This window comes from Macaca fascicularis, chromosome 8 (assembly GCF_037993035.2).
Source record: "Macaca fascicularis isolate 582-1 chromosome 8, T2T-MFA8v1.1".
Classification (NCBI taxonomy): Eukaryota; Metazoa; Chordata; class Mammalia; order Primates; family Cercopithecidae; genus Macaca; species Macaca fascicularis.
The window spans coordinates 68,592,121-68,618,643 of NC_088382.1; the positions used below are offsets into that span (position 1 = coordinate 68,592,121).

Below are 26,523 nucleotides of genomic sequence, written 5' to 3' on the forward strand. Positions count from 1 at the left end.
GGTCTCAGTTACTCAGGAGGCTGAGGATCACTTGAGACCAGAGGACAAGGGTGCACTCGGCCATGATTATGTCACTGCACTCCAGCCTGGGTGACAGAGTGAGACCCTCTCTGAAAAAAAAGAGAAAAGGGTCAATAAGAACAAAAGACGGACAACACATGTGAAAAGACAGAGTTTCAGCAGAGAAATAGAAACTATGAAACAGAACCAAATGGGAATATAGGAATAAAGATATTGATATCACAAAGAATTAATTAAACAATCTTAACAACAGACTGGATGCAGTGGAGGGAAGGTCCAGTAAGGCTGAAAACAGGTCAATAAAAAGTGTCCTAACTAAAACAAAACCAAAGGAGAAAAAAGAATGAAAAAAATATATAAGAGCATGTATCTGAGACCTGAAGGAATATATCAAACATACTAACTTAAGTATAACTGACTATAGAATAAAAGACAGAAAATAGGACAGAGGAAATGGAGAAGAGAATGGCTGAGAACTGATGAAAAATATCAGTTCATAGATGCATGTTACTCTGAAACTCTATGTGACATAATAAAAAAATATATCATTTGGTCTCTGCTCCCAATTCATGGCACAGAGCTCCTGAAACTTCTGTAATTTCCCGAGTGACAGAGGTGTTAGGTCCATCTTTTGTTCTAATATTTGGTCTTTGGTCCTGATTCCTGACATAGACCTCCTAAGCCCTCGGAATTTCCTGAGTTATAGAAGCGTCTTTTGCTCTAATGAGGCAACTGTGTATGGAATCCTGGATGGGTGCTGGCCACCAGAAGGACCAAGCCCTGATGAGAGGCTTAGAGCTTTCGGCCACACTCCCCCTTTTCAGGGTAAGGGAGAGAGGCTGGAGACTGAGTTAATATTTGACTATGCCTATGTGACGAAGCCTCCATAAATGCCCCTGGGAGAACTTCTGGGTTGCTGAAGACATCTATGTGCCAGGAGGGTGATATACCCTCACTCCACAGGGACACAAGCTCCTGCACTCAGGACCCTTCCTTCCAGATATCACCCTATGCATCATCCAGCTGTTCATCTGTACCCTTTATCATGTCCTTTATTATCATAATAAACTAGTAAACATAAGTAAATATTTCTGAGTTCTGCGAGCCATTCTAGTGATCAAACCTACGGAATGTGTTGTGGGAATCTCTGATTTACAGCTGGTTGGTCAGAACACAGGTGACAACTTGGATTTGTGATTGGCATCGGAGGTGAGTGGGGGCAGCCTTGTTGCACTAAGCTCTTAACCCCTGGGGTCTGTGCTAACTCCAGACAGACAATGTCTGAATTGAATTGTAGAATACCCAGCTGGTGTCAGAGAACTGCTTGGTGTAGGAAAAAGCCAGACAGCTGATTACTGAAGTGTCCTGTGTTGACAGCATAGTAGGAATTTCCCCATCATACACTCTGAAACCCTCAAGCAGGATGAGCACAAGAAAACCACATCTTACATAGGGAACAGCAATTCAAATCATGGGGCTCCTCACCAGAAACAATGGAATGACAGTCTTTAAAGTGGTCCGAAACCTGCCAACCTAGAATTCTATATCCAAAAACACCCTTCAAAAATGAAGGTAAAATAAATATCTTCTTCTTAGGCAAAGCTGAGAGAATTCATCTCGAATGGATCAGCTTGTAATGAATGCCACAAAAAGTGTTTTAGACTAAGGAAAAATGATACCAGATGAAATACTAGATTTGCAGAAAGGAAAGAAGACTAGAAATTATAAACATCTAAATATCTAAGTATTAAAATATTTTTTAACATTTTTAATTTCTATGCAAACATGTATGTATCTAAATTCTTTAAAAAGCTATTGATTTTTAAAGCGCAAATAAGAATACTGTATTGTGGGTTTTATGGAATGTGCATAAATTAGCTACAAGATAAGATCATAACAGGCAGGAGAGGCTAAATGGAAATATATTGGAGTAAGGTTCTTGTATTGGGGTAAAGTAGCATGAAATAATATTATCTGAAGGTATACTCTGGCACAAGGTACATATTGTAATCTCTAGAATGACCACTAAAAATAACACAAAGTGCTACAGCTAAAAAGTTAATAGAGTAGATAAAATGGAGTACTGAAAAATACTAGATTTACTGAAAAGAAGGGGAAAAACGAGACACCAAGAAAAAAATACAGAAACAACGTGTGCCACATAATGATGTTTTGGTCAATGACACTGCATATACTAGTGGTCTCATAAAATTATAATACCATATTTTTACTCTACCGTTTCTATGTTTAGATAAATACTTACTATTATATTATAATTGCCTACAGCATTTAGTACAAGTTGAGTATTCCTTATTCAAAACACTTGGGAGCAGAAGTGTTTTGGATTTTGGATTTCTGAATGTTTGTATCATATCAGTGTTCCTCACTAATCACAAAATCTGAAATCTGAACTGCTCCAGTGAGCACTTCCTTTGACCATCATGTTGGCACTCAAAAAGTTTTGCGTGCATTTCGGACTTTTGGAGCATTTCAGACTTTAAATGTTTGAATTAGGGATACTCAAGTGGTACAGCAAAATGCTGTGCAGGTTTATAACCTAGGAGCAATAGGCTATACTGCATAGTCTAAGTGTGCAGTAAGTTGTACTATTCAGGTTTTTATAAGTGCACCCTATGATGTTCTCACAATGACCATTGCCTAACGACACATTTCTCACAACATATGAGGTGGGAAATTAAATAAAAATAAAATTAAAAAGAAAGAGAAATAAGTTTTCCTGTATTAGGCTGACTTGTCCCAGAGGCAGCAACAGGCACAGCCCAGACCCAGGAAAAGTCTAGATAATATTATCTAATGTGCTCTGAAGACTCTCCCAGCACTCCTTTAACATAGGGATAAGAAAAACAAATTTCCCTTTGTTTATTGGAATGAGTTTATAGATTCCTGTTCTCTGTAACTAGTGACTTCAAGTATTGTTTTATCTAAGCAGTAGCGTGAAGGTCATGAGTCTCTAAGCAGGCCTGAGTTGCGGCCACCTGGGGGCCATAGTAAAGGTTATAGGATAAGCCTGTGCCTAGGCAAACCTAGATAATGGACATCTGGGTCGCATAGCAATGGTTATGTGCGATCTTGAGTTATGAACCTGTTACAATTTGATTAACCGTCTTTGTCCTGCCTCTGTATCCCTGCTTTCACACCACTGTAAGCTTGCTTCAAGCTAGCCCACCCCCTTTTGTGAAGTGTGTATAAAACTTTGTTCCAGGCCCAGTCATTTGGACGTTGAGTCAGCTGGGCCTGAGTGCACTCAATAAAAGATTCTCCTGTTTTAACCCGAGGTATCTCTCTTGTCCACCTGAATCCCACAACACATATCCCTGTCATTAAGTGATGCATGACTATCCTAAGATACTAGGCTTAAAACCAACTAGTCTATAATTATATAATTATAAATTATCTAAACATTCCTATTGAAAAGCAGAGATTGTCAGAATGCATAAAAAGCAAGACTCAACTATATATTTAAAGTACATATATTTTTAAAACAGAATAAAGACACAGGTTAGTAGTAAAAGGACAGAAAAAGATGTATCATGCAATCACGACACATAAGAAAACTGATGTGGTTACTTTAAAGGAAGACAAAGCAGACTTCAAGAAAAACACTATTACAAATAAAGAGGGACATTTCATAATAATGAAAGGATCAATTCATTAAGAAGACATTATGCACCTTAATGTATATAGATATAATAACAGAGCTTTACAACACAAAATGCATAAATTGACAGAAATAAGAAAAGAAATAAATCACCACTGACAATCTTAACATCCTCTCTCAGTGACTGATAGCACAAGTCAACAAAAAAAATTAATGAAATATATTTGATCCGAATGACCATCAACCAATTGGACCCATAAGGCATTTATGGAATACTATTTTCAACAACTGCAGAGCTCACATTCCTTTCAACGGCATGTGAAATGTTCACCAAGATAGGCCATGTGCTGGGCCATAAAACAAACCTGATCAAATATCAAAAGACTGAAATCACACAGAACATATTCTCTGATCAGATATTAAATTATAAATCTGCATCTACAAATATCTACTAAAAATTCCCAAATACGTGGAAGTTAAACATACTTCTAAATTACCTATGGGCCAAAGGAGAAATGATGAAGAAAATTACAAAATATTTTTACATTAATGGTAAAAAAAAAAAAAAAAAAAAAAAAATCAAAATCTGCAGAATGTTGCTAAAGCAGTGCTTAAAGAGAAAATTATAAGTTTAAGTGCTTCTATTACAAAGTAAGGAATAAAATTGTTGATCTAGGCTTTGTTCTTAGAAAGCTAGAAGAAGCAGCTTAAACCCAAAGCAAGCTGAAGGAAGAAAATCATAAAAGTGGACACCAACTATAAGCAAAGTGAAAAAGCAGAAAAATATCAACAAAGTCAAAATGTGGTCATTTGAAAGTTAATAAAATTGGTAAGCCCTGGCAATTCTGATATTTAAACAGAGAAAACACAAAGTATCAGCATAATGAATGAAAGAAGGGTCTATACTACAGATGCTGCTGGCATTAAAAGGACATAAGGAACTTCGTACCAATATGTCTGACAACTTAGATGAAATGGACAATTTATTTGAAATACACAAGTTACCAAAACAGGCACAGAAGAAACACACAAATGGAACAGTCCTATGTTCAGTAAATAAATGGAATCCCAAAGGACACCTTAGACCTAGATGGCTTCATCAACAAATTCTATTAAAAATTTAAGGAAGAAATAACACCAATCCTACACAAACTTTTTTCTGAAAACAGGAGATAAAGAAAACCTCCATACTCATTTTATGAGGTCAGCATAACCCTGCACCACAACTGACAAATACCTTACAGGAGAATTACAGAGCAATATCCCTCATCAATATAGATGCGAAAATACTAGCAAAGCAAATCCAGTAATATGTAAAAAGGACAAGACATCATGATCTCAAATTAGATTCAGCCCATGAATACAAGGTTGGTTTAACATTGAAAAAAATCAATCAGTGTAATTCAAAACATTAACAGAATAAAGAAAAAAATATGATCATGTCAATGAATGCAGAAAAAATACTTGACAAAATTCTACACCCATTATTGAAAAAACTCTCAGTAAACTAGGAACAGAAAGGAACATTTTCACTTTGTTAAAGGGCAGCTATGAAAAACCTACAGCTAGCATCATCTTTGAATGATGAAACATTAAGCCCTTTTCCTGTAAGATCAAGAATGAGGCAATAATGTCCATTTCCACCACATCTATTAATAAAACTGTGCAATGAGGCAAGAAATAGAAAATAAAAGCCATAGGGATTTCTGTGAAACTGTCATTATTCACAGATTAAATGATTATGTACATAAAAACTCCATGGAATCTAGCAAAAAACACTCTAAGACTAATGAGTGAATTTAGAAGGGTCACAGTATACAAGGTCAATTTTAAAAAGAACTGTATTTCTATATACCAGTAACAAATAGTTGGAAAATAAATTTTCAATAGTATCAAACAATCAAATATCTAGGAATATGTCCAACAAAAGATGGCAGCACTTACATATTAAACAGAACAGGGATTCTGAGTGGGGAGTGAAAGAGAAACCTGTACTATCTTTTGGTCTGTTCTTTTTAAATCTACAATCATTATAAAATAAAGTATTTTAAGGAAGACTTTTGGGGTAGAAAAGGGGAAATTTTAAATTCAAAATGGATTAAATATTTAAATGTTAGACCTAAAACCATTAAAACCCTAGAAGAAAACCTAGGCAATACCATTCAGGACATAGGCACGGGCAAGGACTTCATGACTAAAACATGAAAAGCAATGGCAACAAAAGTCAAAATAGACAAATAGGATCTAATTACACTAAAGAGCTTCTGCACAGCAAAAGAAACTACCATCAGAGTGAACAGGTAACCTACAGAATGGGAGAAAACTTTTGCAAGCTACCCATCTGACAAAGGGCTAATATCCAGAAACTACTTTCAAATTTACAAAAGAAGTCAATCAAATTTACAAGAAAAAAACAACCCTATCAAAAAGTGGGCAAAGGATATGAACAGACACTTTTCAAAAGAAGACATCTAAGCAGCCAATAGACACATGAAAAAATGCTCATCATCACTGGTCATTAGAGAAATGATGCAAATCAAAAACACAAAGAGATACCATCTCACAACAGTTAGAATGGCAATCATTAAAAAGTCAGGAAACAACAGATGCTGGAGAGGATGTGGAGAAACAGGAACACTTTTACACTGTTGGTGGGAGTGTAAATTAGTTGAACCATTGTGGAAGACTGTGATGATTCCTCAAGGATCTACAACTAAAATTACCATTTGACCTAGCCATCCCATTACCAGATATATACCCAAAGGATTATAAATCATGCTGGTATAAAGACACATGCACACATATGTTCACTGCGGCACTATTCATAATATCAAAGACTTAGAACCAACCCAAATGTCCATCAATGGCAGACTGGATTAAGAAAATGTGGCGCATATACACCATGGAATACTATGCAGCCATAAAAAAGGATGAGCTCATGTCCTTTGCAGGGACATGGATGAAGCTGGAAACCATCATTCTCAGCAAACTATCACAAGGACAGAAAACCAAACACTGCATGTTCTCACTCACAGGTGGAAACTGAACAATGAGATCACTTGGACACAGGGTAAGAAACATCACACATCAGGGTTGGGGGGCTGGGGGAGGAATGATAGCATTAGGAGAAATACCTACTGTAAATGATGACTTGATGGGTGCAGCAAACCAACATGGCATATGTATACCTATGTATCAAACCTGCAATTGTGCACATGTACCCTAGAACTTAAAGTATAATTTTTTTTAAAAAGGGGAAATTTTAATATGAAGCTATAAGATATTATGAGTTTATCGTTTTAATGATTTTATATTTTATTATATGATATATCAGATGTTATTATGGAATTATTGCTAATGAAGTATGATAATGGTATCAAGGAATGGAGCATATCCTTCTAACAAGTACCTGCCGAAGTACTTATGGGGGAAGTGTTATGATACCTTGGAATTCAGTTTCAAATGATTCAGAAAAAATATATACACATGTATTATATACATAATACAAACATACACATTTATACATAGAAATAACACACACACACAGAGCAACAATGTGAGCAGGAGCAGGCACGACTTAAAGAAAATTTGGCAAAATGTTAAATTAACATCTGGTGAATCATAGGGGACCTGCCTTCATTGTATTAGTGTTTCAACTTGTGATGGTTCAAAACTTTTCAAAATAAAAAGTATTAAAAATAGTTTACCTTATATTCCTTTAATAAAAAATTATCTCCTCAGAAATATGATGAAAGCTTATCCTAGCAGAAGTTTACCTTTTTTTCTTCTAAAGAAAGTATACAACACTGGAATATTTCATTTCATATTGCAAAAATCCCTTTCCCCAAATTCTTTAGCCTAATATTTCAGCAACTGGATACATTAAAACGTTCACAGTGAACCATTTTTTAAATGAATGTCATGCTGAAGCCCAGAATTGAAGTCTAAATTGCTACTTGGAAAAATGACACATTCTAAGTAGGTCAGAAGCAGCTAATTCTTCCTATTATTATTCCCTTTCCTTTCTAAAATGGAAACTATTCTTCCCTAAGCAATTCACTTACCTAATATATCCTGCCAGTATAAAAATGGAAAGAAAATTAATGCTATATAGTGAAGCAGAGAAAGAATCAAACAAACATAAACACAAAAAAACACATTACTGGCCAGATGGCTTTACTGGCAAGTTCTTTAACACATTAAAATGTAGGGTAAAGGTCAAGATGACTGATTCCCAAATCTCACAAAGGTAGCAATAAAATAGAATATTACAAACTACTCTCATTTATAAACATAAGCTTCTAGCAAAAGCCTGGCACATAATAATCCATAAATAAATGAATCTATTCAACCAATACTTTCTGCTTTGTCCTAAGCATGAATGATTACAGATGCAAAAGTCAAAAATAAAAATGCTAGTGAATAGAGACTGCAAATAATTCATAGATAAGATTTTGTAAATATAAAGAATCTAAATATACAGTTAATGGAATTGGTCATAGAGTTTAGTAGGGTTGCTGAAAACAAAATGAGTACACTAAAACCTATTGCATTCTATATATCAACAATAACAGAAAATGAAATTTTTAATAACATACCATTTATAATACCATCACAAATATGAAGTACTGGGAATAAATAACATAAGATAGGAAAGATCTTTATGAAGAAAATCACAAGGAATATATTAAAGGGGACCTAAATAAATAGAGAGAAGACTATAGATTCACTGCAATTACAATCAAAATCGCAACACAATTGCTTTTATGGAAATTGACAAGCTGATTCTAAATTCAGATGGCAGTGCCTAAGACCAAGAACACTGAAGACATAAGTGAAAAAGGAAAATAAGGTCTGGGGCCCTGCACTACCAGATGCCAATAGTTACCATAAAGGTATAATAATTAACTTAGTGATACCAGAGACAAAGACACAGACAAATCACCTAAATCTCCTTAATACAAGGCAATAAACAAGTAAGAGAATGGGATAATACAGAAATTTCATCTTTGTACAAAATGTATACTTAAGAAAAGCCAAGAAAGTCAATGAAAAAACCGTTAGAACAGTAGGAGTGTACTCTCTTGGACCCTATAGGTCGCCATAGGAAGGTACTTATTGCAACTTGAAGTCTCAGGAAAGGCCTTCTAGAATAACTGAGAAATAAGAATAAGAAGTAACAGCCAGGTGCAGAGAAGGAGGATGAGTTTTCTAAGCAGAGGGAACAAGAACAAAGGCTCAGAGGTAAGAGACAATGTGACCCAACAGAAACTGCAGGTAATGCAAATAACTAGGGCACAGAATTTAAGATGCATCATCAACGACTAGTAGTAAACAAGAGCTAGTACCTAAGAGTCTTAGGGCCATGTTAAGGTGTTTAGGCTTTATCCTGAAGGCACTGGGGACAGGGAGGGGCTTGAAAATTTTTATTTTATTTATATTTTTAATGGCCATTTATTGTATCACTTTCTCTTGGCAATATGAAATAATCCACAGAATTTGGATTACAAAAGTGTAATACAAAAGTGTATGGCTATAAAAGACTATTTGTTTCTTGGTACAGTAATCTTTGATATTGTCAATGAAAGAGAGGCATTTAAATTAACTTACTGAAAACTCTTTTGCTTGTTACTGTTCTAGGAGCTGGTTGGTGGGCACATAATCATGTTTGTTTTAGGAAGATAACTTTGTGGACCATATGAAGAGGCTAGAGGAATTCCAGCTGAACCAAGGAGAGCTAATGGGGGTCTCGGAAAATGCAATGGCAGTAAAATGTAGAGAAACCATTAATTTCATTCACTGTAATGTACCATACTGTGTGGATGCAAGAGACCAGACAAGTTCCTACTCTCAAAGAGTTAATTTTTTTTTATTGTTTTTTAACTTTTATTTTAATTTCAGGGTACATATGCAGGTTTGTTGTAGATAAAATACGTATCTTGGGGGTTTGTTGTACAGATTATTTTGTCACCCAGGTAGTAAGTATGGTACCCGATAGGCAGATTTTTGATCCTCGCCCTCCTCTCTCCCATCCTCCACCTTCAAGTAGGCTCAGTGTCTATTGTTCCCTTCTTTGTGTCCATTTGTACTCAATGTTTAGCTCCTACTTATAAGAAAGAACATGCGGTGTTAGTTTTCTGTTCCCACATTAACTTGCTCCAGCGCCATCCCTGGCCTTCAGTGCCATCCAACGTTGCTGCAAAGGGCATGATCTCTTTTTTTATGGCTGCAAAGTATTCCATGGTGTATATGTACCACATTTTCTTTTATCCAGTCTACCACTGATGGGTATTTAGGTTGATTCTATGTCTTTGCTATTAATACTTTGAATAGTGCTGTGATAAGCCTATGTGTGCATGTATCTTTATGGTAGAACAATTTATTTTCCATTGGGTATGTATGCAATAATGGGACTGCTGGGTCAAATGGTAGCTCTGTTTTAAGTTCTTTGAGAAATCACCAAACTGCTTTCCACAGTAGGTGAACTAATTTACACTGCCACCAACAGGGTACAAGCATTCCCTTTTCTCTGCAACCTCAACAGCACGTTATTTTTTAAATAATAGCCACTCAAAATTTATTAAATTTTTAAAAATAATAGCCATTCTAACTGGTATAAGATGGTATCTCATTGTGGTTTTGATTTACATTTTTCTAATGATTAGTGGTATTGAGCCTTTTTTCAGATTTTTTTGGTTGCATGTATGTCTTTTTTTTTTTTTTTTTTTTTTGAGACGGAGTCTCGCTCTGTCGCCCAGGCTGGAGTGCAGTGGCCAGATCTCAGCTCACTGCAAGCTCCGCCTCCCGGGTTCCCGCCATTCTCCTGCCTCAGCCTCCCGAGTAGCTGGGACTACAGGCGCCGCCACCTCGCCAGGCTAATTTTTTTGTGTGTTTTTAGTAGAGACGGGGTTTCGCCGTGTTAGCCAGGATGGTCTCGATCTCCTGACCTTGTGATCCGCCCGTCTCGGCCTCCCAAAGTGCTGGGATTACAGGCTTGAGCCACCGCGCCCGGCCTGCATGTATGTCTTCTTTTGAAAAGTGTCTGTTCATGTACTTGGCCTACTTTTTAATGGGGTTGTTCATTTTTTGCTTGTTTCTTCTAGATTCTGGATATTAGAACTTTGTCATGTACAGAGTTTGCAAATATTTTCTCTCATTCTGTTTACTCTGTTGATAGTTTATTTTGCTGTGTAAAAGCTCTTTAGTTTAATTAGGTCTCATTTGTCAATTTTTGTTTTTGTTGTAATAGCTTTTGTGTCTTCGTCATGAAATCTTTGCTGGGGCCTATGTCCAGAATGGTATTTCCTAGATTTTCTTCAACAGTTTTTATAGTTTTAGGTTTCACATTTAAGTCTTTAATCCATCTTTAGTTAATTTTTGTATATGGTGTAAGGAAGGAGCCTAGTTTCAATCTTGAAGAATTTTAAACGGGCAGGTGATATGACCAAATAAGTTCTTTAGAAAGGACATTTTTAAAATTTATTATTTTATTTTCTGAGTATACTTTATACTCTGGAGTACAGAGGCATAATCATGGTTCACTGCAGCCTTGACCTCCTGGGCTCAAGGGATCCTCCCACCTTGCCTCTCAAGTAGCTGGGACTTCAGGTATACACCACCATGTCCAACTAATTTTTTTTTTTTTTTTTTTTTTTTAAGATGGGCATCTCACACTGTTGCCCAGGCTGGAGTGCAATGGCATGATCTTGGCTCATTGCAACCTCCGCTTCCCAGGTTCAAACAATTCTTCTGCCTCAGCCTCCCGAATAGCTAGGATTACAGGTGCCCACCACCATTCCCAGGTAATTTTTTTGTGTTTTCAGTAGAGACAGGGTTTCACTATTTTGGCCAGCCTGGTCTTGAACTCCAGACCTCATGATCTGCCCGCCTCAGCCTTCCAAAGTGCTGGAATTACAGGCATCAACCACCGTGCCCGGCCTAATTTTTTACTTTTTAATTTTGCAGAGACAGGATCTCACTATGTTGCCCAGGCTGATCTCAAACTCTGGAGCTCAAGTGATTCTCCCACCTTGGCTTTCTAAAGTGCTGGGATTATGGGCCTGAGCCACTACACCTGGCCCTTAGAAAGAACATATTTTAAAACAACGTCAGGTAGAGGGAGGAGAAGAGAAATGGAGAAGGGAAGATGGAGTCAGGTAGGTGAGCTACATTAAGCTGTGCTAGTGTTCTGGGTGGGAGGTGACGGTGGCCTGAACTGATGCAACACAATGTGAAAACACAGAAGCAGAAACTGAAGCATCTAACAGACCTTTCTGACTGACAGACATCAGGATGCAGAAGAGTTGCAGAAGCCCTAGAGAGTTCTCCTGCACTGAGGCTGAGCCATTCTCTAAGACAAGCAGGTTTTGGGTGAGACCAATGATGACATCAGGCTTGGACCTGCTGAATGAGGCATACAGATGAAAATGTCCACTGCTTTTCTAATTAGGAAAGATTATTAGAAGAAACTTACCTGTTTTTGTCAAATGATGTTCTAGCCAAACGAGACTGCAAAATAGCTGTTATCTATTAAAACAGAACCAGAAAAAAGTATGAATATAAGTATTTATAAGTAAAATATCAATGCAAGTTAATTGGCAATCAAAGACACACATTGTTAGGAATACTTACCATGGCGGTTTGGTCACCCAATTTGTCAAGGCAGGATGCTCTGTGAAGCTACAATATCATAAACAAACATGAATTTATTTTTTCTCTCAGATGATATGAAGTATTTCTTTAGAAGCAATGAGAAACAGCAATCATTCTGTTAACAGTCAAGATTATTTCTGATATACCTATGGCTGCTTCCTAATATATAGTTTTTAAACTCAACATTTTAAGTCAATCTGCTACATATTTAGAAAATAGATGATGATTTGGGTAAGGTATATAAATACAAAATTTATAAAAACAGTTTCTGCCTCAGTTTGCTTTGAATTTTCTACCCAGCAAGTGCTTACCTGAAGCAATGTCTCCACAACATCTTCCACTTTCCCGGGAACATCCAATTCAAAAACATATTCCATTTTGCCCTAATGAAAAGGGGAAGATACCAAAATACAGGAAGAGAAGCAGTGTGTCAAACTATGCTACTTTAAGAACATGTATACAGAACCTGCTATAATAAAATCTGTATAGTGTAACCTCCCCGCTGGAATGAGAGTTCTAGGAGAGCAAGTCTACATAATTTGCTGCTATATTTATTATTTCCTTCCTTCTTCTAACTTTGGGTTTAGTTTGCTCTTCTTGTTCTATACCCTTAAAGTATAGAGTTAGGACTTTTCGTTGTTGTTGTTGTTGAGACAGAGTCTTGTTCTGTTGCCCAGGCTGGAGTGCAGTGGCACGATCTCGGCTCACTGCAACCTCCATCTCCTGGGTTCAAGTGATTCTCCTGCCTCAGGCTCCCGAGTAGCTGGGGCTACAGGTGTGCACCACCATACCCGGCTAATTTTTGTATTTTTAGTACAGACGGGGTTTCACCATGTTGGCCAGGCTGATCTCGAACTCCCGACCTCAGGTGATCCACCTGCCTCGGCCTCCCAAAGTGCTGGGATTACAAGTGTGAGCCACCATGCCCCGCCTAGAGTTAGGATTATTATTTGAGATATTTCTTCTTTCTTAACATAGACATTTAATTATATAAACTTCCGTGTTTATACTGCTTTTGCTGTATCACCTAAGTTTTGGTATACCGTGTTTTCATTTATCTCAAGATTTTTTAATTTCTCTTTCGTTTTTTTTTTCTTTGACCCACTAGTTTTTTGAGAGAATGTTGTTCAATTTTCACGTATTTGTGAATTTCTCAGTTTTCCTTCTGCTGTTGATTTCTAGTTTCATTCCATTATGATTGGAAAAATATAAACACTATGATTTTAATCCTCTTAAATTTGTTAAGACTTGTTTTGTGACCTCACATGTGATCTGTCCTGGAGAATATTCCATGTGCTTGAGAGAAACGTGTATTCTGCTGCTGTTGGGTGGAAAGCTCTGCATGTCTGTTAGGTCCATTGGGTCTTACAGTGTTGTGCAAGTCCTCTGTTTTCTTACTGATGTTCTATCTGAATGTTCTACCCATTGTCGAAAGTGTGGTATTGAAATCTCCTACAATTATTGTGTTGCTATCTATTTCTTCCTTCAGTTCTATCAATGTTCGCTTCATATATTTAGATGTTCTGAGGTTGGGTACATACACATGGTGATGATTAATTTTATATGTCAGTTTGACTGGGCCATGGAGTGACCAAATGTTTGGTTAAACATTATTCCTGGGTATATCTGTGAGGATGTTTCTGGATGAGATTAGCATTTGAATTAGGAGACTGAGTAAAGCAGATTGCCCTCCCCAGTGTGGGTGGGCCTCATCCAATTCACTAAGGGCCTAAATCTAATAAAAGGCAAAATGGGAAAAACACTCGAATTTCTTCCTGTCTTCAAGTTGGGATATTGGTTTTCTCCTGCCTTCAGACTTGGATTCAGACTCAGACTAAACCCTATACCATTGGCTCTCTCCTGGGTCTGGATTTCTTGGCCTCTATAATCACATGATTCAATACCTTACAATAAATCAATTTCTCTCTCTGTATATATGTATATGCATATGTATGTATGTACACACACATCCTATTGGTTCTGTTTCTCTGGAGAACCCTAATGCATGCACACTTGTAATTATCTTTCTGATAAATTGACCCTTTTATCATTACATAATATCCTTCTTTGTCTCTTGTGAAAGTTTTTTATTCAAAGCCTATTTTGTCTGATATAAGTATGGCCAGTTCTGTTCTCTTTTGGTTACCAAGCATGGAATATTTTTTCCCATCCTTTCACTTTCAGCCTATGTGTGTCCTTAAACCAAAAACGAGTCTCTTGCAGATGGCGTAGGGTTTTAGATTTTACTTGTTTTAATCCATTCAGGCACTCCACATTTTTTGATTGGGGAGTTTGATACACAGAGGGTAATTATTGATAGTGAGGGACTCACTATTGCCATTTTAACTGTTTTCTGTCTTGTAGTTCATTTGTCCTCTTTTGTCCTCTGTCTCCCTTTGTGTTGACATTTTATTGTGACATATTTTTATTCCTTTCTCATTTTCTTTTTTAAAATTTATTTTGATAGATTTTGTGGTACAGGTGGTTTTTGGTTACATAAATAGGTTCCCTGAGGTTTTGGTTTACCTGTCACCTAAGCAGTGTACACTGTACCCAATATGTAGTTTTTTATCCCTCCCCACCCCCCGATCCTTCCCCCTAAACCCCCAAAGTCCATTAGATAATTTATTTATTTATTTTATTTTATTTTTTTGAGGCGGAGTCTCACTCTGTCACCCAGGCTGGATGGAGTGCAGTGACGCTATCTCGGCTCACTGCAAGCTCTGCCTCCCGGGTTCATGCCATTCTCCTGCCTCAGTCTCCCAAGTAGCTGGGACTACAGGCGCTTGCCACGCCCAGCTAATTTTTTGTATTTTTAGTAGAGACGGGGTTTCACCGTGTTAACCAGGATGGTCTCGATCTCCTGACCTTGTGATCCGCCTGCCTCGGCCTCCCAAAGTGCTAGGATTACAGGCATGAGCCACCGCACCCGAGTCCATTATATAATTCTAATGTCTTTGCATCCTCATATCTTAGCTCCCACTTATAAGTGAGAACATACAATATCTGGTTTTCCATTCCTAAGTTATTTAACTTAGAATAATGGCCTTTAGCTCCATCCAAGTTGCTCAAAGGCCATTATTTCGTTTTATTTTATGGCTGAGTCATATTCCATGGTGTATATATAGGACATTTTCTTTATCCACTTGTTGGTTGATGGGCATTTATGTTGGTTTCATATTTTTGCAATTGCAAATTGTGCTACTATAACTATGTGTGTGCATGTGTCTTGTTCACATAATGGCTTTTCTTTGGGTAAATACCTGACAGTGGGACTGCTGGATTGAAAGGTAGTTCTACTTTTAATTATTTAAGGAATCTCTATACTGTTTCTCTAGTAGTTTTATTAGTTTACATTCCTACCAGCAGTGTAAAAGTGTTCCCTTTTCACCAAACCCATGCCAACGTCTATTATTTTTTGACTTTTTAATTATGGCCATTCTCACTAAGGTGGTATTTCATTGTGGTTTTAATTTGCATGACCTTGATAATTAGTAATGGTGAGCATTTTTTCATATGTTTGCTAGTTGTTTGTATATCTTCTTTTGAGAATTGTCTATTCATGTTCTTTGCCTACTTTGACGGGATTATTTGTTTTTTGTTTGCTGATATGTTTGAGGTTCCTCGTAGATTCTGGGTGTTAGTCCTTTGCCGGATGTGTGGTTTGCGAAAATTTTCTCCCACTCTGTGGGTTGTTTGTTTACTCTGCTGGTTATTTCTTTTGCTGTGCAGAAGCTTTTTAGTTTAATTAGGTCCCATTTATTTATTTTTGTTTTTGTTGCATTTGCTTTTGGGTTCTTAGTCATGAATTCTTTGCCTACGCCCGAGAACTGGAACAAAACAAGGTTACCCACTTTCACCATTTCTATTCAACATAGTACTGGAAGTCCTAGCCAGAGCAACCAGACAAAAAACAGAAAGGGCATCCAAATTGGAAAAAAGGAGGTCAAACTGTCACTGTCCACCGATGATGTGACCATTTACCTAGAAAACTCTAAAGTCTCATCCAAAAAGCTTGTAGATCTAATAAATGAATTCAGTAAATTCTCAGGATAGAAAATCAATGTACACAAATCAGTAGCACTGCTATACACCAACAATGGCCAAGCTGAGAATCAAATCAAGAATTCCCTTCCTTTCATAACAGTTGCAAAATAAAATAAAATAAAATACTTAGGGTTATACTTAACCAAGGAGATAAAAGAGCTCTACAAAAAAAACTATAAAGTACTATTGAATAAATCATAGATGACACAAACAAATGGAAACATATCCCATGTTCATGGATGGGTAGAATCAATATTGTGAAAATGACCATATTGCCTAAAGCAAGCTACAGATTCAATGCAATTCTTATCAAGATACCACCATCACTCTTCACAGAACTCTCATCAAAATACCTTTGTCTATCCTAAACAATCCTAAAATCCATATGGCACCAAAAAAGAGCCCAAATAGCCAAAGCAGTACTAAGCAAAAAGAATAAATCTGGAGGCATCACATTATTCAACTTGAAAATATACTACAAAGCTATAGTTACTAAAATAGCATGGGACTAGTATAAAAATAGGCACATAGACCAATGGAACAGAATAAACAACCCAGAAATAAAGCCAAATACTTATAGCCAACTGATCTTTGACAAAGCATACAAAAACATAAAGTGGGGAAAGGACACCCTATTCAATAAATGGTGCCGGGAAAACTGGCAAGCCACATGTAGAAGAATGAAACTGAATCCTTATCTCTTACTGTATACAAAAATCAACACAAGATGGATCAAAGACTTAAACCTAAAACTTGAAACCATAAAAATTCTAGACGATAATATTGGAAAAACTCTTCTTTTATATATCTTCTATAGGTATTTTCTCTGTGGTTACCATGGGTCTTATATAAAACATCTTAGAGTTATAATAATCTCTCTTAATCTGTTAACAGCTTCAGTCACATACAAAAACTATTCCTTCAAATACCTGTCTCCCTTTATGTTAATGATATCTCAAATTACATTCATTTATATTGTGTATTCATTAACACAGATTTCTAGTTATGGGGTTTTTATACTTTTGTCTTTCAATTTGTATACCAGAATTAAAACTGATTTACACAACACCATTACAGCCCTACAGTATTCTGTATTTGCCTTTATCAGCAAGATTTATAATTCCTACATTTTCATACTGGTGTTTAGTATCTTTTTGTTTCAAATTGAAGGACTCACTTTAGTATTTCCTATAAAGCAGATCTAATGGTGGTAAACTCTGAGCTTTTGTTTATCTGGGAAAGTCCTTATTGCTCCATTTTTTTCAAGGACAATTTTGTCAGATACAGTGTTCTTTGTTGGCAGGCGTTTTTGTTTGTTTGTTTGTTTTATTTTGCTTTGTTTTGTTTTTACCATTCTGAATTTATCATCCAATTTTCTGACCTGCAAGCTTTCTGGTGAAAAATCTGATCATTTTATGGGGGCTCTCTTCTGTGACCAGTTACTTTTCTCTTGCTGCTTTCAAAATTAACTCTTACTTCTGATAACATGATTATCATGTGTCTTGGTAAGGATATCTTTGAATTCCTCCTATGTGGAAGACTTCTTAAATCTGGATGTCCATCTCCTTCCCCAGTTTTAGCAAATTTGGGACCATTATCTCTAAATACACTTTCTGTTTCTTTCTCTCTTCTCTTTCTTGAACTCGCATATTATGTATTTGGTCCACTTGACGGTGTGTCATTAGTACTTTTAGGCTTTCTTAACTCTTTTTCATTCTTTTTTCTCTTAGCTCCCCTGGCTGGATAATTTCAAAAGACCTGTGCTCCAGTTTGCTGATTTTTTTCTTCTGCTTTATAGTCTGTGCTGAACTTCTCTAGTGAACTTTTTAGTTAAGTTACTGCATTCTTCTCCAAAATTTCTGTTCAGTTCTTCTTTATATTTTCTTTGTTAATATTCTCTTTGTTAAAATTCTCATTTTCTTCATGCATAATTTTCCTAAACTCATTAAGCATCTTTATGACAATAGTTTTGAATTCCTTGTCAGGTAATTAATATAGCTCCTTTTCTTTAGGGTTGGTTTCTGAAAATTTATTTTGTACCTTTGATTGAACTATTTTTCTCTGATTCTTTGTGCTCCCTCTAACTCTGTGCTAATATCCACACATTAAAAACAACAACAAAAAACAGTTACCTCTCCAGTCTCTAAGGACTGGCTTCATACAGGGAAAGAAACCTTCATTAATCAGCCTGGCTAGAGATGCTGGAGGCCTCTCAAACCTTTTCTATGGAAGTGTCTTCTCTGGACTTATGCATGTAGATTCCTAATTAGAGAAATTTATTGGTTTCATTTTTTTTCAGAAGCTTGGAATCCTTTGCTGTCTCTGGTGTCTAGATGTCTGCTATACACAAGTCCTTTGAAGCAGTAGCATGCTACCCAGTTCTCTTTTGCTATCAGTGGCTCCAGGCATCTAGAGTATGCAGGATTCCATCTGTACTCTGAGACAGAAGAGACAGAAGCCAATCCTTGTGCAGTTCCCCTGAAAAGTCAGAACTCTGGATGTATAGTCCAATTTTCTCTTTCCCTCTCCAGGGAGAAGCTAGAAGCTGGGAAATGTCTTCCCAGTCATGTGGTGCTGTGTAGGACGGATGATGGCCAGATAGTGACACAAATTTTTCTACCGGCTTTGATATGGTTAGTTTCATGCTCACCGGGGGTGCAGGATCCTCTTAACTGGTTTCTAGATTTCTCATAAAGGGAATTTGTCCATGTGTTGTTGAATCAGTGTCTTCACAAGAGGAAGGGGGGGCTAGAACTTCCTATTCTGCCATCTTGCTGCTGTCATTCCACCTTACCCCCTTTTTTTTTTTTTAATCTGAGAATGCTTTGGTATTTTAATTCACATTGGAACAAAAGAGCTTTTCTTTACTCAGACAACCTCACTTTTATTTCCTTTCACATAATTTTTCAATGAACCATGTGCAGGTACGCAATTCAGCTGGCTCTCATGAGAGCCTTTAGAGGGACAGCACCCCAGGTGAGTGGTTCTCAACTTGGGGGTAGGGTTTCCTATTGCTCCAGAGGCTTTTGTCAATGTGTGGAGGTGCTGTAACAACAACAAGGGGAGCAGTGCACGAGAGGCATTTGTTAGGGGAAAGAGCTATAATATAAGCGACAGCCCCACACAATAAAGAACCTGCCCAAAATGCCAAGAGCACCACTTGAAAATAATTAAATCTCAGTATTTATAATTTCTGACTAATCAGTGCAGGCAAGTATTTCTTGTCCATAAAACCCAGAGGCCACTGAGTATACAATTTGTGCCGCCTAAGAGATTGTAGACTGGCCTGAAACTGAGATTCAGTCAGCCTGCGGGACTATGTTTGCCCACAAAGGATGGCTTTTCCTAACTCACACAGATCTCATTATAAGGAGCACTAGCCCTGTCCTTAGGTCCTGTGTAAAAACTCTCTTTTAGTAGGAGTTATCCCTCTACTATGTATTAAGCTAAAGCATAAAGAATTGAAGTACAGAATAGTTAAATGAAATGTCTATGCTTACTTGAAAAGTCCCAGGGAACTAGACATTGTATCCAAGTCTACTCATAGTTTCTACCTAATTAAGAGTACTTACAAATTATTATTGAGTTCTCAAATAAGAGTATGTTATAACCAGTAAATATTTCTAGAATATTTTTAAAACTAAATTTTTTGGTAATGTACTGGTAAATTCTCAGTAACACCCAGTAAACCATCTTATAAATAATGCATATTCTGATTTTAATTTCTAATCAAATCATTTGAGTGGTTTTTCTTGATTTAGGTACTTTTTTAAATTCAAAAAGTTAATTGAATTCTCTTGAACTAAAATCTGTGGTTCCCTTGGGTAATTCTGTTATAACCTCCAGGTAAGAAGCTTTTAAATGCTCATTGTTATTATATTTGATTAAAGATGTTAACAGAGTCACAAAATTTTACTGCTCAAAATGACTATATAAATTGCCGGAAATACATGAAAAGCTTTACTTACCCTTTCTATTTTATATGGTGCAACAACATTATGTTCTTTAATGAAATATACCTGAGCAAGAAAAATCAATACTTGTAAAATAATAACCAAAATGTTTCATTGTAAAGAGTAACTACAAATTAGGACACTATAAATCAAATGTTTTAAATCATTGTTATATAATCTCTAGTTCCAAAAGTATTTGCTTTAGTATTAGTATTAGTATGGCTTTAAAGTACTGGTGTTAAAATAACAAATATCAAATTAAAAAGAGAATAATCCAGGCAATAAGAGAGCAACAATTACAAGATAAATAAATACAGAAGATGTTTTATGAATGCCATCACTTGCACCAAGTAACCAAGTAGACAGGGAAGGAGGCTAATCCAAGTGCTGATTTTTTAAGAAATGGGTAAAACAAAGTTACTGTGGTATGAAATATGTTCACTAACATAAAGAAACCTTAGAGGTAATCTGGGTACATGGTGTTTTCACATGCACTGGGCTACCAGTCCTCACATAGTATATTAATAACTATGTGGAATACGGACACCATCTACCAGAGCCATCAATCTCCTTGTACCTATACCTTCATCACTGCTTTTCCCTCTGCAACAATGGAAGCTGCCTGAGCTCTCAAAGTCCAGCCTTTCTACTAGGGCACAGAATATGAACACCTCCCCAAACCTGTCAGATATTCAAAAACTTTCCTAGGATTATATACGGCACTCTCCCTTTTACACACACACCCACCACACCCCCCACATACACACACATACTTCCGCTTAATCTCAAATCCTCCTTTTGCCATTTCTGTTCCTTTTTGTGGCAAAATTCGTTGCAAGAGCTGTCTGTACCTTCCCTTTGGGCCCACGACAGGTTTTCATCCCTACCATACTATTGAAACCACTTTTAGATGGTCACACAAAGTGCACAAGATCTCCACGTCACTATACAGTCAATTCTCAAGTCTTCCTTGACTCTCCTTCTCAGAGCATGTGACAGAGCTGATGGCTCTTCCTGAAGCAGTTTTCCACATGGCTTCCTGGACACCTGCTCCTGCTTCTCTCCAATCTCACTGGCTACTCCTTCTGTCTGCTTTTGGACCCTGCTTTCTTCCCTACGTCTTTAAGTTAGAGAGCTGCAGAGCCTGAGTTCTCACACCTCTCTGTCCACTCTCAGTCCCCAGGAAATCTTATCCAGCCACAGGGCTTTAAAAAGTCTCTAGAAACTTCCAGCTCCCCAGTATGTCTTGCTAGCCTCTGCCTCCTCTCTGAAACTCAGATGGATGCATCCAAATGCCTGCTGGATGTCTCCCCTCCAGAGTTCTCGTGGCCATCTCAAATCTCACATTCTACTTGAAGCCTGCTCCTTCCCAACTCTCTTTATCGCTATAAAGGGCACTACTGGCCATCTCATTGGAGTCATTCTTGACTGTTCCCTTTTATACCCTGTGACTAATCCGTCAGCACATCTGTTGGGTTTTCTTCAGAATATATCTAGACAATGACCACCTCTCACCATCCTGGTCCAATACACGCAGATTCCTGGAACACTCCAATAGGTCTCCTTGCTTCCACTCTTGCCCTGGTTTGTACAGCGTGTTCTCTACCCAGCCCCCAGGGGGATTTACATACAAATCAGACATGCCCCTTCTCTTCCAGCTCTCCAGTGGTGTTTCTCTCTGTGCTTTATTCTAAGTCCCTTCCTTGGCCTGCAAGGCCCTGCATGACATGGTCCCTGCCCCTATTCCAGCCTCCCTTTAGTGTTCTCCTCGACTCGCACAGCCCAGGACACTCACACTCCTACGCCTCCCACCTGTTAAGGACATGCCCACCTTCGGGCTTCTCCCCCGCCACTCTCTGTACCTGGAATGCCAGTGCTTGTGACAACTGCACGGCTCAATGCCTTAAGCCTTCTAAGTCTCTTGGTAAGTGGCCTCTTCTCAGTGACGCATCCCTGACCACTCTTTCGAAAGCAGCACAAGAACACTACTTGTCATTTTCTATCCTTTTGTCTTACTTTCATTTTCTTCATAGCATTTGTCAATACCTGACATTAGAGGAGACGTTTATTGTCTGTCTTCCCCATTGAAAAGTAAACTCCATGGGGCAAGAGGTTTCAGATAACTTGTTCTTCCCTAGATCTCCAGAGCCTTGAATATAATACTTATTGAATCCATGAGTTGAATCTGTTATTCATATAGACATGCACACACCCTTCTTTAGCAGCAACAAAAAAATTGGAAGCAAAACTCTCTAAATATAAAGCACCACACCATATTTCTGAGATCTTGTGACCTAGTATATAAGCAAAAAACCCAAAAGTTGCCTGGTTGTATACTTGACACAGGAAGCTTTAAATAATACTTGAAAGAGTAGCTTGTGTCAGGCTGGTTTTGAGTTGGCTTCATACAAGACCTCTTCCATAAACTATTAAAAGTAGGTGGAGGAATTTGGGGGCTTTATTCCTAAGCCCGAAGTTATTAAATTTTTACTAAAATAACTAAAATGTATAGTTTTATAATGAAAACCCTATCTCCAAGTGAAACAGTACCTCTTCCTTTCAAGATATGGGCTTTGTAGAACAAGGTCATGAAGTAGAATGACATGATAGACATGAGAGGATGGGGGGGTTATTAATAATGATGTTTGGTCCCCAGAGCAGTAAATGGCTGTCACTGTCTTCACATATACCAGTTAAAACAATATGAAGTTGAGGAAGCCTGTGAAATGTTTTCTTCCTTAAAATTAATAGAATCATGGAAGGTAGATGTAGAAAATCAAATAATCTGCTACCTCTCAGTGTTCATAAAATAACTTTCAACACACATTAAAAGTGTTCTGTGAACAAAAGGCTTCAGTGATAGAAAAAGTGCTGGCTGCCTCCTTGGGACACTCTGCTCTGTTGCATGAGAGGATTTAAGTCAAGTTCTGAAGTCAGAAAGTCCGTGCATCTTTGTTCTCACAGCTTTTCTTACCCCTTACTTGATCCCAGAACAATTCGTCTCTGAACACTTCAACTCCCCAAGGAACGAGAACTCTGCAGAGAGTCAAGGCAACATCTGCTAACCCTTTCGCTTTAAAGATGAAGAGGGTGAAGTCCAGAGCCAAAAGAAAGTAGTCTCTTCTTATTTACAATTTTGTAATCTACATACTAATTAATAATATGACAGAAGAAAAACATGTTTTAATTGACCTTTTATTGCCAATGCTGTCCTGCTATATTGAGGGCAGTGGTGGGTGCATAAATGTAAAGGGAATAAATCTGGAATGAACAAAAGGTTATGACCACAAGGGTCATAATGATACAAGACCACCAATCCCAAATCCTTGCCTTGGTTGTCCTAAGTCCCTGAGATCATTTAAGTGGCGTGGCACTGGTCTCTTGCCTTCTAAATAGCTAGGAAGCTACAGGAAGAGCTGCATCCCTTCATTTCAAGCCTCGTAAATCATGTATCTTGAGAGCTCCAAGGACAAAACCGCAAGCCCACAGATACCACACACTTAATAAACATGAAGAAGCCCATTAGAGATCACATTTTTTTTTTTTTTTTTTTTTTTTTTTTTTTTTTTGAGACTGAGTCTGGCTCTGTCGCCCAGGCTGGAGTGCAGTGGCCGGATCTCAGCTCACTGCAAGCTCCACCTCCCGGGTTTACGCCATTCTCCTGCCTCAGCCTCCCGAGTAGCTGGGACCACAGGCGCCCGCCACTTCGCCCGGCTAGTTTTTTGTATTTTTTAGTAGAGATGGGGTTTCACCGTGTTAGCCAGGATGGTCTCGATCTCCTGACCTCGTGATCCGCCCGTCTCGGCCTCCCAAAGTGCTGGGATTACAGGCTTGAGCCACCGCGCCCGGCCAGAGATCACATTTTTTAAAAGTATATTTCTCAGTGACTGAATTCTAAAAGCATTTGAATTCTATTCCATGGTCTTCATCTGATATCTCTACAAATAATTAATTTCATTCATGCACATATATATGAATGTTCATTCAGATTAGGAAAAAATATTTATTATGTGCTTACCTGACTGAAAATGAGTGAAATACTCCCAGATTTTGCCCTAAAATGCAGATAAAAGTCATTAAATATATACAGCTTTTTGGTTGAAGTAAAATTAAACAGTGGTGAAAATGACATACTTTGTGAAGTGTCTATTGGCTCCATTTTCTCCATGCTTTCCTATTTTTATACAGTCTCTCAAAGGAATCTGGATAAAATTGAGAGAAATATTATAAAAATCAGGAAATGTAAGACGTACACAAAAAATAGGAATGTTTCTGTTTGTATTTAAAATGTGTTTACCTTGATGATGGGCTGGGATATTGCATCTGGTTCAAAAATCGCTGATTTTGAACATATTTTTAAGGAGCCTCTGATTTTCCTAGGGATCCAAGTACAACAGATTGTTTGATGAGCATAACAAAAATCACAAGACAATCATAGTACATTTTAATTAGAAAGCAGGTTACTAAAGCACCGCATAATAAAAGATCAACAATGCATATAAAGAGAAACTCTCTATTTTTAGATTAACTGGTAAAACAAAACACAGAATAGTGGTTCATACTGGCATTTACAATTCAAATGTTAGAGATTTTTTAAGTTAACGTCTTTGATTTATATGTGTATCTCCATATAGTTTACAGTATCTATTGGCTAGAAACTTAATGTATCTAAGAAACATCACATTGAGAAATAGTCTTACAGACTGAAAATGCCTACACTCACCCCACCCCAGAGTAACACTGCCTGTTCTTTCGTGCGCAGTAAATGTTTACTTTAGCTTTCTATTTTCAGTGATCAATATATAGGTACTGAATAGTTGAGAAGGCCCATCCTACTGAAGGTCATGATTTAGTTTGCAATTCTTTCTCAAAGGGTTTTTGAAATTTTATATCATTTCATATCATTTTTCCAAGTTGTTAACTGCATTTATTTTTCAAATACCCAAAATTACCCAATAGTAACATAAAAACTTTTATGAAATGTCTAAACATACACAAATAGAATAGAAAACTCCCATGTACCAATGGCCTAGCACTGCAATTGTCAATATGTAGTCATTCTTGTCTTATGTATAACCCCCTGAGACCCTGCTGAATAACACAGAAAATTACTGACATCATATACTTTATCCATAAATATTTTAGCAAAAATCTCTGAAAACAGGCTCTCTTAAAAAGTGACCAATCATGAACACACTCTAAAAAATTAATAATTCCTTAATGTTATCATGTATACAGTCAGTGTTGAAATTTTTCTATTTCATAAATGTGTTTTCATAGCCAGTTGCCTCAAATCAAAATCCTAACGAAGTCCATTTTACATTTAGTTGACATGTCTTTTACATCTCTTAACCTAAAATAATTTTCCCACATTATGAATTTGGCTGAATGCATCACTGTGGTATTCTTCCGACCTATGCATTGCTTCCAAATTATTTATAAGATCTTCTGACAAGAATACTTTCAGAGGTAGTGCACAGGTACTGCCTTCACATCCAGAGGCACTGGGAGGATCAGGTGACATCAATCTCCATATATCCATTACAAAATTTCCCAGAAGCTTCTCTCACCTAAAGATTTTAGCAGCCATTGAAAATTACTATCTAGATCAAGGGCTGGTTAACTTTCTGTAAAGAGCCAGACAGTAAATATTTTTGCTTTGTGGGCCATATGGTCTCGGTCACAACCATTCAAGTTTGCTGTTATAGGGAAAGCAGCCACACACAGTATGTACACAAATGGGTGTGGCTGTGTTCCAGTAAAACTTTAAAAGAACAAGTGGCAGCTCAGATGTGGCCCAAGGGCTGTAGTTTGCCAAACCCTGCTATGAATCCATTCTTTCATTAGGCATTGAAATTTTATCATTCATTCTATGTTATGAGCTAGAATTTGTCAACAAAGAACAACTTTACTTATCAGCAATTTGGCTACCCTGAAGTACAATTTGTACAAGGAAAATAACAAAAATGCTTTATTCTTTACCTTTATCAAGTGTCACAAAAATGAGTTGTTGTCTTCCTATCCTTTGAGGATAACTGATTAAGATTATACACACACACACACACACACATATTTATAAAATTACGTACTCATGAATTTTAACATTTATGAAACATTTCAATCCACTGCAGAGGTTATTATGTTTTGATGCTTACACTGTCCCATTTTTGGCCCAGTGTTAGCCTCTTTTACTTGCTCCTGCGTCCTTTTAATTCATTTACAGTAGTCTTT

At 37.2% G+C, this 26,523-nt stretch overlaps 1 protein-coding gene across 3 annotated transcripts in view; it reads right to left on the reverse strand.

The window, feature by feature from the left end:
* NSMAF (neutral sphingomyelinase activation associated factor) overlaps nucleotides 1-26,523 on the reverse strand; it is a 76,324-nt gene that overhangs the window by 28,022 nt on the left and 21,779 nt on the right. For all 3 annotated transcript variants that reach the window (XM_045398293.2, XM_005563377.5, XM_073998836.1), the window contains exons 3-9: nucleotides 24,590-24,668; nucleotides 24,427-24,494; nucleotides 24,311-24,347; nucleotides 20,308-20,358; nucleotides 12,604-12,675; nucleotides 12,272-12,319; nucleotides 12,114-12,166 (exon numbers count right to left, since the gene is read on the reverse strand). In XM_045398293.2, the coding sequence (XP_045254228.2) occupies nucleotides 12,114-12,166; nucleotides 12,272-12,319; nucleotides 12,604-12,675; nucleotides 20,308-20,358; nucleotides 24,311-24,347; nucleotides 24,427-24,494; nucleotides 24,590-24,668 (408 nt within the window). The remainder of the gene's footprint in view (nucleotides 1-12,113; nucleotides 12,167-12,271; nucleotides 12,320-12,603; nucleotides 12,676-20,307; nucleotides 20,359-24,310; nucleotides 24,348-24,426; nucleotides 24,495-24,589; nucleotides 24,669-26,523) is intronic.